Genomic DNA, 14376 nt, shown 5'->3' with positions numbered 1-14376 from the left:
AAAATCCAACTAAATAAACCTGCATCAATGTATTAACTCGATCAAAAAGCTAGCAAACTTGAAAAAAAAAATCACAGGTTATGAGATGTTGGTTCGGAATCTTGTGAACCATAGGCACAGATCTATACTTGTTTCTAACTTTCATATACATGCAATCTTTATTTACAAACCATTAAACGCATTTAACAATAGGTAGAACAAATATTTCGATCAAAAGAAGAAAAAAAATAGGTAGAACAAATAGCAATCTACTTAGCCAATCCAACTTATTCGCTAACACAACAGCTCCAGAACCAATTTAAGACTCTTTACATCCCCTTCTCTTCATTCTTCCCGAACTAGCCCATTTTGTTTCAGCAACCAATTTAAAAGTTAGCCAATTACCTGGGTTTAGGCCCTGCAGGGAATGACAAAGTGTGCCGCATCTTCGGATTTGATTGCCGTGTTGCAGGACTAAATGTTTGGGACCTCTGCAGCATGTCGACCATGGAAGGTGTCTGATAGGTTTGGGTAAAGGTTCCACTATTGGTTGAGTCCCCCCGGGTAGTTGCCCGCTGGCACAAATGGGAGCTCAACCCTGACAAAACATATGCCCGACCCAATGCTTCATAGCGTTGGCGATCGACCATTCTTGCTTGCATCTCCTTGAGCTCTGCATCCAGGCTCGCAGACAGTTGGTCGCCTGATTTTGCAGCCTCAGACTCGAAGATCCTTTTACGGCAGTCCTCCAATAAACGAACAGCTTCTGAGAGCTCACCGCGTTCAGCAGATGCCCTTGCTTCGGCCATAGCCTCAGCAGCTTGGAGTCGGTTCCTTTGACGATCAACCTCAATTGACATTGTTTGAGACACTACCAACTCTGGCCTAGAAATCTTCAATTCTACAGCTGCTGGATTAATTACCTCCTTTGTGACAGGATCACTATACACACAGCTAACTCTCAGAAGATGAGTCTCACGGTGATCAGGAGGAACATTAACAGAGACGAGATAGTCCCTCTCTTCATCGGCATACAAGTCCCCAGCATCTATTGTCCCGCTACGTCGACCATCTGTAACCCAACTAGCATATCGGCCAGATTTTATGCACCCTAGTTGTACATTGTGATGGAGGCATTCCAGCCGCACATGCATTTCTTGCACCACCACACTAAGAAGCCCTCCGATGCACTGAGCAAATGCATCCTGGATTGCACCCTCACCTTCAATGAACGAGAATGTCCCCCCAGAGGTCTCAGAGATAGAATGCATTGATACGGAATCATGATCAGAACCAAATCCGAAAACATGGACAGGTACATTATGGACATTTCTATCTCGGATGGATGATGGCACAAGCGATCTATAGTCTGGTTGAGTGTGTTGGCCATTGCGCAGTGTGGGAGAAAGGAGATAGGTATCCTGCCCATCGGATAGTAGAATGATGCTGCAGACAGGATTCTTCTCCTTGCGTTCTTCAATCACTTTCGCACCTTTCCTGAGTCCCTCTGTGATGTTTGTTCCACCACTTGTTGTTAGTGAATTGACAGCCTGCAATGCCTCCTGGCGTCCAAATTCAGACATCCGACGGAGAGGAAAGAGCCTTCTGGCAGTGGAGGAGAAGGCAATAACAGACAATCTATCCAGCGGGCAAAGGTTTTGGATCACAAATCCCATTGCCTGCTTCAGAAGTGCAAGTTTCGTGCCTGACATGCTACCACTTACATCAAGCACCGTCACAATGTCGACTGGGGCTCGATCTGTTCTGGAAACTTCGGCATCTACATGGACATTTTTTGAGGAAATTTCTTTTCTGGGACCAAGAGGAGCTTTGAGATGGATCAAAATTGTAAAGTTGTCTGTCGAAATTGACTCTGGAATGGCTGAATATTCTGGATATGTTTTAATCTCTACCAGTGTTGGTGGATCCATTATAGCAAACTCCAGAAGCTTTGAGAGTGGTGTCTAATGTTTCATCATCATTGAAAATGCAAGGCTCTAAGTTGTGCAAGAGGGGATGCTGAAAACTCATATGAGCATGATGCCTATTCATATTCACTGGATTAACTCTTGACCTTGCACGAGGAGAATCAGAGGATCCTTGGAATGGTATTTCCTTCCATTTTGCTCTACAAACTGGGCAAACATGATTGCCAAACTTAACACATGAGGTGATACAATGGAAGTGGAAGCTATGAGAGCATTCTGCGGTAAAAATTGCATGGCCTTGCCCTGGTGTCATAGTTGTCAGACATATGGCACACGTCCTCTAGATATAGATAAAAAGGGAGGTTAGATTTCATGAACCATGTCCTGACATTATGTTGCCTTACAAAACCAAAAGGACGCTGGTTGATAGTAATAAATTGGAAAAATAATGCACGCAAACCAGGAGCTAGAATAAGAAAAAGGAAATAGAGAATTTTAAATCCTTATAGAAAATTTACTGAAAGGAATAAAACACCTGTCTGTAGAACCAAGGTCAGAATGTAATGAAAATTGACCTATGTAAACCCTAATGGGCTTTTACCCAAAGAAAACATTAGAAATTCATGGGGAAAATAACAAGTGTTGTCAAATAAGGTAACCAAGTAAAATTCTGTTGAATCTATCACAATATAAAAATAAAAGTATTCTACCTTAAATTTATAATGTATTACCTCAATAAACACCTTAATGATTGTCAAGAGGATCATGGTGACCTTTAACGGGGATTGAACAACCCATACAAGGGATGTTGTGACTGCCCCATTTAAGAACAAAAAAGATTCCAGTCTGATTCTATTCTTCTACAAGCTATTTATTCTTTTACTCCATTGATAGGTTTGGATCAGATATGACTATGCAAGCAAGTTCGTTTTGTCATACTGACCTAGCAAGTCACAATTCAAGTAGAATTGGTCTGATTAGACAAACTGCCACTAGAATAAGCTGATCCAGTTCCAGTTTGAGCTAGAACAAGCATCCATGGGTTTCATGAGAGAAAACATTATTGACAAGGGCAGATTTCTTAGATTACCAACTCCAATGGTTATTTGATAATGCAACACAGCCATTGTATTGGGGCCTCTAACTGAACAAATCATGGTTCTATCAGCTTATTTATGTTGGTGATGTAGAATCTTGTGACATCATTTCTGATCAAGATATGCATTTATTCCCTTTTGAATGCCAAAAAATTGCATTACAACAACTATCTAGAATCTGTGGCCAACAATTATAGTATTTGTATATGAGCACCATGTGGGATATAAACGTGCAGTGAGCGATTGAGACAACTCTTGTTCTACTAGAGAGAACAATGGGTCCAGCTATGAAACAGTCAAATCAGGCAATCAGCTAGTTGGCATGACAATGGCAACTGTCATGAATTCCAACGCCAGCTACAGTGATAATCCATGGAACAAAAGAACATAGTAGTAAGCTAATAAGAATGATTTAACAACATATTTGGAGTTCGAACAATCTGTAAATAAGGCTGATGATTGTCTAACAACAAAATTCACAATTACTCAACTTTTGAGTATATTTTAAGGTCTATCCAGTTGTAAATTCTGATGCTCAAACACATAGGAATTGCATGAGGTAAAATTTCTTTAACTTCAGCTCAACTCTTTTATGATCTTTTTCTGAGCAAATAATAAACGTATTAGTGTAATTCAACTCCTCAGAGCTCATCAGCTGTGCAAAGGGGAAATTGTACCTATTGTGGCACAGGGGGCAATAACTTGAAAGCCTAGGCTAAAATACATTAGTTCTTATGGCTTTTATGTTAAATTCTTGTGTCAGCTATAGCCACTTGCAGCAGAGAGAGCCCTTTGGAGCTGAGATCTCTAAGCAATTTTCACAGTTTCAATGCTGAAACTTCCCCTCTTACATAGCCATGGATGTCCAACAATAGGATGGATTATCTACAGTAGGTTCCCAGAGGGACATGGCCTTCCAAATTGTCAATTAATTCTTTATTTACCTTATGTGATTTTACTTAGATGGGTAACTAGTATGGGAAATGGGAGGACAAGAAGAAAACAAGTGCATAACTGATTCATCATTCATCTCTAATTTTGTGGCGTTTTCCCTCTTCCACACCCTCCTCCCATCTTTCCACCCAAGTAAATCAAGCCTTAAGACTGTGATCTTCCACTGTAGAAAGAAACTGACATATCTAAGAGAAAGCATGAGGAACTTGAGAACTTTAAAGAATAAGCAACCTTATGTTCCATATACCATGCATTTTTTTTCGTGGATTTTAGTGTTGCATTCGGCAATGTCAGGATGATGACAGTGAAAACTCCAGATCTGCTGCTGCAAGCATGCAACACACCTGCTAACTAAATAAGTTGCGCTTTTCAAATTAGGGCAGGAATATGCATCCAAATGGATAGCTGGCAACCCATTTTGTTTTTATCGGAAAAACATGCAACGGAGGATGACCGGTCATCAGTGCCAAGTAGGCATGTAGAGAATCAGGGGGAAAAAACAAATTTCTTTCACGTTCAACGACTAATTGGAATACTAGCAGAGCGCTAAACAGATCCAGAGGAACGTAGACCAAGCGCGGACAGTGGCGCAGCCCAAGAACAAAAGGACCAACAAACCTTTGCTTACCCACTCGATAAATCAAAAACCGAAACCCCATGGGAACAATAGCGCAAAGAGAACTCCGATGACTACCACAAAGAGTAGAAAACGAAAACATCATTCTACCTTGGAAAGGCCGCTACCGGATGCGGAAACCCGCGGGCGGAGGCCCGAGGACGACTGAGTGGGAGTAGGCAGCTGTGAAGCAGGCGGATCTGGCGACGACAAAGCAGCGGAGGGGTCGTAGGACGCGGCAGGGGGCGCGACGTCGCCGCCGCCTTCGGCGGCGAGGGGAGAGTGGACGCAAAGTTTGAAGCCCTTTAGTGTTTTCCTCCACCCGCTCCCGCCCATCCGATCTGCGTATCTCGAGTCCCTCTCCGACGGGAGGCGAAGCAGCAGAAGAAGAAGAAGAGAGAGAGAGAGAGAGAGAGAGAGAGAGAGAGAGAGAGAGAGAGAAGGAGGGCGTGTGGTCACCGTACGAGGCAGCTGGTGGCGGTGGTTGCGGGAATTATAGTCAGCCGGCGGTGGACGGGAAATTAAGGTCTAATTTAAAGACAATGGAAATTTCAGTTAACTCCTTAACAGTTAAATAATTTTCGAATGCCCCCGATCTAGTACCTTTTTTAGAATATCCTAAAATTTTCTTAATGTCAAAATATCTCAGGATATTTTTAATGTTATCCCCAAAATATTCTCAATTTGATATAATAGGTATTTAAATATTGGAGAAATTTAAATGGTAATTTAACAATATACGCTAGATATTTTTATTTCACATTTTAAATGTAAAATAAAATGATTATAACTCTTTTCATATTAAAATAACTTTCTAAAAAAGATTAAACTTTAAAAATAATTTTAAAATTGTACTAGAATTTACCTATTCCATCAAAATACCCTAAACAACTTTTAAAAGCTAAAATTATTTAAACTGTTTAAATTAATCTTAACAATTTTATATTGCATAAATTATAAAATTTAATCAATCTTAAATAATGAAAATTATTTAAAGTGTATTAAAGTAATATACAGTCTATTATGTACGTTGTAATCTTACATAACTTAAGATTAATTAAATTTTATAGGAAATGATAGTTTAAAAGTTATTAGATTATATGGAATTGTATGTTTTTTTTTAGAGGTAATTAATTTGATCTTACAAAAATTTCTCACCAACCATTAAGGATGATAATTTTCTCGAAACCCAATGGAGGATCGGATATCCGACCTGAATGAAGGATGGCATGGAAGAGATTTTTTAAATCGAATTAAATAATCAAATATAAGAATTTTCAGATTTGAATATGAAGGTAGGTATGATAAAATCCTACCCATACTTAAATATCTAATTAAATTATATATATATTATTGAGTTTCTAACACCAATAGAGTGTTAGATTTTGAAATTCAATACCACAGTTGGTGTTAACATTAAAATTAGCACCAATTATGATGTTGGTTAAGGATACTAACGAGGATAAATATGATGAGTATGAGATAGAAATAAAAATTGAATATCTAATGAGAATGAAGATGAATGTAATAAATAAGGATGAGAATGATATAGAAACCGATTCAAATCTGACTCATTGTCATCTCTGTTCGGCCATCAAAATAGATTGAAAAGTACAAATGAATTTTGACGAACAATCTAATATCACAAATTCTTCAAGTGTAACGTGTCAATGAAATTTGAACCTTCATTACCTAAGAAGTCCATCACACTTTTTATCATCACATCAATTCTAGGACAAATTGTGTTATATTATTGGTTATGTCTAATATTATCGACTCCTATTGAAAGAGAAGGATTCTGTATCGACTTTGGGCGATGAATGAAATATATGATTTGGATGATCGAAGAGAAATTAATGCGTTTACCAAAACTATTAAGTAATGGAGGCGGTAGAGTCGTTCATTCTCGATGAGCAAAGCATGAGGTTGTTGACAGCGACTCACCGCAAAGTAAAGTAAGCGAGGGAGAATAAGTCAATACTGAGCAGACAACTTGGGTTAAGGTGATGCATGTTGGTGGCCCCCACTATTTGGATTAGATGCGATCGTGAAGGTAATTTTAAAAGTATAATAAAATTATAGGAACATTTTTGTAATAATGTTTTTTAGATAAATAAATAAATATATATATATATATCAGTTTTTGAATAAATTTAATTTTAGTGAAATATATTTTTTATTGATATGGAAAATAATATGCCAGTTGCTCGTAAGATGCCAAAAAACTTTCGATCACGGTGGGACTCGAACCCACAATCTCCCGCTCCGGAGGCGAGCGCCTTATCCATTAGGCCACGCGACCACATGTCAATGGGCTGTAACAAAAGGATTTTGATAGTTATAAAATAAACAAATATCAACGTCACCATTATGAGAGTTAGAGATTGACAGCTCATTTCGATTAAGCTTTCCCTTTTGTAGTGGCCTGAATTGACATCACATGATTGAGACTCGGTCGGTGCTTTCCGAACCAAACCAGTAATGAAATGGTGGCCCCACAAAACCTTATTTTGTGTGATCGAAGCGCACCAAAATCTATCAGATTTTTTCTATTCATAGTAATGGATTAAGTTTGACTTTCAACGCGGAGACCAGATTGTTAAAACCGGCCGATCTCAATTTCAATATGGAGATCATATCCGTATAACCAAAGAGAGATCAAACATTTCAGCATTTGTCAACTCATAGATCAATCACCAGTGACACTCGAGTAAGTTTTGCCTTCCACAAAGAAAAATATGCCAATCAGCATCTATAGACACAAGGAGCTACCAAAGAGGAATATGAATTTAACTGCTTTAGTCTACAAACACAATACCAACAGAAACAAGTCATTAAGAGACTCAAATCTCAGGAGGAGAAAAAAAAGAGGACTTATAAGGCATTCTTATTCTTCACTTAGTTAGCTTCATGGACACCAGAATCCAAGGGCATTATGCTGAATCCTTGGTGCCTTCGTCTACCAGCCACAATTTTTTCTGTATCACTAACACCACTTCTTCATCTTCGGAATTGGCTTGGGCGTCTGTGGTAGCCACTGATTCCCAGAGCAGGGCTGTCAGGTACTTCTTAACAAAATCTATGACCGGCTTCTTGTCACGGACGATCACGAAACCAGTTGGTCTGAGAATGCGGTCCATCTCGAGAAGCAGGTCTTCAACGCTGCACCCTTTCTTTTCGATGTCAGAGAAGACGGTCCAAGCATGAAGGAGGTCGTAAGTACGAGGGTACGTTGAGAAGGCCTCGCACCTGCAGGAAATTGAGATTTGATGATATGATTAGTACACTTTGAATGACAATGAAAACACCAAGGCATTCTACAAATGTACAAGAATAGGCTCATAGCTTACTGCTCAATGGTATGCCTCATTTAAAAAATTCAATAAAAAGAGTTAGCATTCTTTTATATCTTATGAAATCTATTGTCTATTAGATACAATGCCAAAAAGGCTATGAACGATTGAGGAAATATCAGCAAGACTCGAACTTAGCTCATGTCATAATCAGGAAGGATCAAAAATTTTATTTATAGGAAATAGGCAGGTAAGTAATCTAACAGATATGAGAATTTACCATGCAACAAGTTACACGTGGGAGGAATATAAACTACTACGCAGAAGATTCCCTCATATCGAAATATAAGCTTACCAGTCATGTGTAGTGCCGATTAGGCCTCTGTCATAAACTATCTTGAGGGTGTTAGGTCCATCTTCTGGCACAACATTCATAACCCAAACAGGCACATCTTTTAGAGAAGCAGCAAATGAACCCAAGTTTGCCTTCATGTCCATCACATTTCTAAGTGTATTTGGCCTGATCTTTGAACCCAATAGGCTCCAATAACTATCAACCCTCTGTTGCCAGAGTTCCTGTGAAATATGTGCAATGTCAGAAAAAGGAATCTGTTCCAGCAAGAATTACATCTTCACATGCATGTCCGTCCTCCAACTATTGTTGTTAATGAAACATTATATACAATGTTATTTACCATGTCCTTTTCAAACGTGTCTGTTGAAATACCAAAATCAGCAAGGCGCGGAGGAGGGGTAGTCAAGCGAGCTGGCCAAGGAGCCAATCCACTTCCACCATCTCTTTGAATCTCTGCCAAAAAAAGAAAACTCGCAAAAATTAGCAGAAAAAGTTTACAGTGAGCTATTGGTACACACGCTACCTTAAATACACCATCCAATCATGGTTATTGCAGTGCAATGTAACGAGGATGGCATCAGTGATAATAGACAAACATTTGATGAAGATGAATATGGCAACTTTCATAGTATAATTAGGATGAGGTACTCAAACATTTAAAACTGCTCCTAAGTTTAAAAGTTTATGCTTCTTTCCTATCTAAATATTTCAAGCATCAAAGTGTAATTCTATGTGCATTAGTCAATGAACCTCTTGAGCTATACTATCATTTATAGTTCATCTTCTTCAGTTATACATAATGCAATGTCCATATTCTTTAAATATAAAAGTATACTACCCAACATAAACTGCCGGAAAACTTGTTCCAGGAGTATACAACACTTTTACGTGTGGAGACAATAATCGACCATAGATTTGAGACTGCCAAAAGTAGTGATCTGACAACCAAAATAAAGGCACAAGGCAAAAGGAAGATTGGCTAATAACTACCAAACCTTCAAGAACTTGTGAACAGTTTAGTTTTCCCCTGATAAAAGCTTGGCATTTGCATGTATCAATACCAAGAGTCAGTTTGGAAAAAGGTAACCAAATTAACTACAATCACTTGTCAATTACATCACAATATCCATAATACATCAGTAATATGCTAAATGTGAAACTTATGAATCCTAAGTGGGATTGTACGAAATTAACACTATGGAAACAAATCAAGTACTATACATTACTTTGTGGCACAACTATGTTGGCATGGTTTAAGAATCAAGAAAACAAATTCAGGCAAACAATCTCATACTTGAACATTGAGCATAAAATAAATCACAGCATTTATTTATTGGTAGATAAATATAGTGGTCGCTTCAATCAGTAGAAAAAATTTACAAGAAAAAAACTCCTTAATTAATGTTAAAAAATACCTACCTTAGGTGGAATGGAGTACGGTACCAAAGCTTATGCTAGAGAATATAATTAAAGGCTTCTGATTGAGAAATACATTAAAAACACCTAGTTCGGCGCAACAAGGTTTAATTCCTTGTCATCATTTGAATCCTCTAATTCAAGGGGTCAATGCCACATTTTCCACTTTGTCTAAAATCAATTTTGTGGGATAAATAATGGCCTATCAGCACCTTTGAATAATAAAACTAATCAAAGAAAAATATCCAAAACATCTACACAATGAAAATGCAGGATAGCTCAATATATAGAGATCTATAGATAGAGATGCTATATATAGAATCAATACTTCCCTTTAAAAAAAAAAACTCACGTTCAGAGTAAGGAGTAATACAAGCCTCCATTGGGACACCCCAAACTGCATCTGGATCATTATTAGGTTTACACAGAGGTGGCTGAGTTCCTGGTGCTCTCTTCATGTAACAATCATTTGTCAATGGTTTGACCCATATTACAGTTTGGTTCTTTTTGGCAGCAATCTTCCAACACATTCGTTCAACTAGTGCACTCATCTGTTTCCAAATCCTCAGGTCTTCTTCATCTTGTGCATATGCTTCAGGAGATGAGTAAGCGAAATAGCCTCCTGGCCTAAGCAGCCTATCTAACTCAAGCAGAAGGATTCCATCTCGTTGCAGCCAATCAATTCGACATCGAGAACAATGTGCAAATTCAAAAGATCTGCTTGGATAAGGAAGCCTCTTTGTCCCCAATACACCAAGGTAGGCAGGAATTCCCCTCTCAAGAGCGAATTGAATCTGATTTTGATGAACATCATTAGGTGCCAAAGACATAGCTATAATATCTGATGACAAGAGATATCCTCCAAAGCTAGCAACTCCACAACCAACATCAAGAACTGATCGGACCCTTCCTTCATTGTTTAAGATACTGTTTGAGAAGTTAAGCATCTGTCAATCCAAATAAAGAATTATTATTATTTGTTTCAAGACAAATTAACGAGCAAACAAGATAAGAGACTGCAGGGGAAAATAAGACCCACAGGGAAGCACAAAAATGACTAGCAAATTGAAAAGGAAAGAGTTGATTTCATAAACATTCCCAATTCGTGAATGATAAGGACAATTTATTGAAAAGAAAAAGAAACTTCACACAACATTAATTCACATGAAATGTGGACTTACATTTGCAAGGTGTGAAATGTATTTGTCAGCTCCATAGTGAAAATGAGTGCCGCCTCCTGGAAAAACAATCTTATCTCCCTTTACAACCATCCAGTTCTGGTCAGATTTCTCATGTGCTAGATGTGTGTGAGGAATGTTCACTTGCCAAACTTCATCTCGGCTTTTTGGCCACTTTATTGGTACCTACAGCATCATATACCAAAACAGGTACTTACAAGACTCAGAGAATACGAAACAGAACAGTGACACAGAGAATGAAGTAAAATGTCCAGAACATCTCTGATCTTGCATGTCTAACCTTGTACCCAGCTGGTGGGGGAATCAAACAGTTATAGTGCCTTTCAGGCTGCGGGCAATGTCTTTCATAATGTTCCATCACAGACAAATCCAGCTTAAGTCTTGTCTGGTATATAAGATTTCTGTCCAGGCAAGGAATGAGCTCTGAATGCCGATCATCACAGACCTGAAGGAAGTAAAGAAAATTAATTAAGAGTTTCCAAATTCATTGATGATCCAAGAGACAAATGGCTAGTTCCATGTGCACTTACAGGAAAGCTTTTTGGTACAGGACCATCATCTCCCTCCTGACTAAAAATAGATTCATCTGATTTGCCTAACTCTGAATTATCCACATTAGACCAACCAATTGTTCTCGAAAATTTAGCACCATGCTCTATTGCAGAGTTAGCATCGTGACCTTGAGTGCCAAAGAAGGAGCCATAGTATAGAACCAAAAAGACTAGAAAAAGGAACCCAACACACAATGATGGGATCAAGTGTTTCCTTTGGCTGCCATCTCTCCCCCTTATCATTTTGAAAATAGAGCTCTAGTGCAGAGCCCGGTTTCAGGGAACTCAATATATCATCCAATACCACTTCCTAATCCACGTAGTCAAACATAAGGAAACCTGCAGTAAGCAAGGATTAAAATCAACGCAAACTGTTAAGAATTCAGTGATCTAGAGTACAACAAGCCTCCAATACAAAATTTCTGAAGAAGAATCACAGAGTACTGCGAAATTTCAAGAGTAAAAACTCACAATAATCAGATGTTTCAATATTTATCGAATCACGTGATCTCAATTTCTAGAATGTCAATAAAACGAATAAGAAACAGGATAATTGAAATAACGAAGAAACCAAAAGAATCAAATATAAAAACAAAGTGAAAAGCACAGAACTTTGCAACTACACCCGTGTTTGCCAGCACAGATGGTGGAGAAACCCCTGAATAGCATGCTAGCAATAAATTCACCACTAAAAGAATAGCATCGGAAAAGGAGCGATCCAGGAATCCCAGCCACACAAATCATATATTACCAATAGACCCGATAGTTTCTTTTCTGGAACTAAATCTAGAAAATTTGCGAGTCGAATCCAGAATAAGAACTCTATCGCTCACAAAGAAACAGATCTAATTAATATCTACATAAAATCCATCAAAACAACCACGATCGCCAAAGGCTGACAAATACAAACCGCATCCCAGATCGCAACAAGAATCGGAACTGAATCGAGAGCGGTTACCGAGAATCTGAAAACGGAAGAGCTGATGGCGGCGATTCCTGCGAAACCCTAAGCGAGATCTCCACGGAGCCCAGCTGAATGGGCTGTTCCTGGCAGAGGCGGAGCGGAGGAAGAGAGAGTGTGGAAGAGATGGAGTGAGCGAGCGCCGAGTAGGAGGAGGAGAGATCAGATCTGGGAGAGAGCGAGAGATCTTGAAGAATGTTTGCGTCGGCAACGAGTCAATGTGATTGGTCGATCAGGACAAGCGTCTAAGCTTGACTCGAATTTATCAAAGGCGACATTAAAATTTTGTTACATTAAAGCTCAAAATCATTTTAAAAAGACGTCAAAGCGCGTTGACAAAAATATTGGGGAAAATAATTTGTATTATCTTTAAAAGGATATTTTTAATTTTTAACATTATTAAAATAACCCTCTAAATTGTTGAACTTTAATCCGATTAAACTTATTTTAATATGATTATAAAAACTTTGTTCGAAATAATAATCTATAAATGAAATTAACTTATATAACATTTAACATAATTTTTAGATAAAAATGAGATAAGATATTATTTTAATATTTTTTCAATTGAGACACATTTTGATGTAAATAATAAATGATAATGATGATAATAATAATAATAATAATAATAATATCTAATGAAATTCAATTCGTATGATAAAAACTATTATATAAAATCAATCAAAAAATGATTTGTTATTACAAATGAAATAGGATGAAATACATAATTATTTTGAATATATCAATTATTTTCTTATTTTTTATTTATATATTGAGAAAAATAGGGGCCATTCTAAATTTAAAAGAATAATAAGAAGTAAAGTCATGTAAATCTTTCTATAAATTCTTAAAACTCTGCTTTATAAGTTATAGTTTTTAAAAAAATGCATTAAAAATATAATTTTATTATAAAAAAATTAGAAAGTTATTACAAAATAATTTTATTTAAAAATAGACATTAAAGTGATAAAGTTTAAGAGAAAAATAAAAAGGTGAAATATAAATGGAAATATGATCATTTTGGTGAAGATTTAATTATTATGTGCTAGTCTTATATTGTCATTTTCTAATTTAATTTTAAACTTGAATATATAAATTACTCTATGATGGTAGGAATATACTTATACTTCCAAAAATAAGAAAATAATTCAAAATGACCATGTGCTAGTTGTACATGATTATTTTTATTTAACTTTTAAATTTGGATATATAGATCTACTCTAGAACACTAATAGTGTTCATTTTGTATAAAGCGACTAAAAATTTTAAATTGATGAAGCACTAGATTGTCAAACACAGAGATGAAACATCTGTTTGAACCAATATAAATGCATACTAAAGGAGGATATAGAACAGCATCCTCACTTCAAGTTTATATACGTAGTTATGTGATATCTACATCTGAACAAAAAAATACTTATAACGATTTTCAAAAGATATCAGATGACTAGCAAATTCTTGCATAAAATCATATGCTCAAAAGCTAGTAAGGTAATTTTGTTGGATACAATTAAAATTTTATATTAGAAATATATGAAAAAATTCTAGAATTATAAGATTGAGATATCTATATTAATATGAGATCTTATGGATAAAATTCAAAAATAAAACTATGAGAGTTTGAACCTAAAACGGATGAAGAAAAGAAAGGAATCCCTAGGGAAAATAAATCCCTAAGGGGAGAGAAAGGAAATCTCCGTGGTCTTCTCCTCCGCGCAGAGTAAACAGAGGACGCGTGCCGTCGCCGCTGTCTTCTCCTCCGCAGGCGAACGTGTTGGGTTGCAAGGGTGCAAACATAGTCCCACATCTAAAGTACATGGAAAAGATCATGGGGTTAAAAGGATGGAAAGTATCTTCATTGGCATGAGGCCTTTTGGGGAGAGCCCAAGAACAAAACCATGAGGGCTTAGGCCCAAAGTGGACAATATCATGCCATTGTGGAGATATGGACATTCTTTAGACCCAACAATTGATATCAGAGCGAGGCCGCTCTTCACCGGACTAACCGCCGGATGAGCCATGATCTA

General features: G+C 37.3%; 1 protein-coding gene, 1 non-coding gene and 1 pseudogene across 2 annotated transcripts; all 3 read right to left on the bottom strand.

The window, feature by feature from the left end:
• Positions 1-88: 88 nt before the first annotated feature.
• On the bottom strand, positions 89-5048 carry LOC141841580 (E3 ubiquitin-protein ligase WAV3-like; annotated as a pseudogene).
• Positions 5049-6803: 1755 nt separating this feature from the next.
• TRNAR-CCG (transfer RNA arginine (anticodon CCG)) lies at positions 6804-6876 on the bottom strand. Its single transcript has one exon. It is a non-coding gene; the product is annotated as a tRNA-Arg (tRNA).
• A 313-nt stretch (positions 6877-7189) lies between these two features.
• LOC141838815 (putative methyltransferase PMT3) lies at positions 7190-12589 on the bottom strand. The gene is made up of 8 exons (XM_074726401.1): positions 12347-12589; positions 11368-11727; positions 11118-11282; positions 10820-11002; positions 9991-10585; positions 8563-8675; positions 8223-8443; positions 7190-7823 (listed from the first exon to the last, which is right to left on the bottom strand). The coding sequence occupies exons 2-8, from the start codon at positions 11629-11631 to the stop codon at positions 7508-7510; spliced, it is 1857 nt and encodes a 618-aa protein (XP_074582502.1). The 5' UTR covers positions 11632-11727; positions 12347-12589; the 3' UTR covers positions 7190-7507.
• Positions 12590-14376: the final 1787 nt, after the last annotated feature.

This window comes from Curcuma longa, chromosome 11 (assembly GCF_044706935.1).
Source record: "Curcuma longa cultivar G26 ecotype Majalengka, Jawa Barat chromosome 11, ITB_CL_G26_1.1, whole genome shotgun sequence".
NCBI lineage: Eukaryota > Viridiplantae > Streptophyta > Magnoliopsida > Zingiberales > Zingiberaceae > Curcuma > Curcuma longa.
This window is presented reverse-complemented; position numbering and strand designations above follow the sequence as displayed.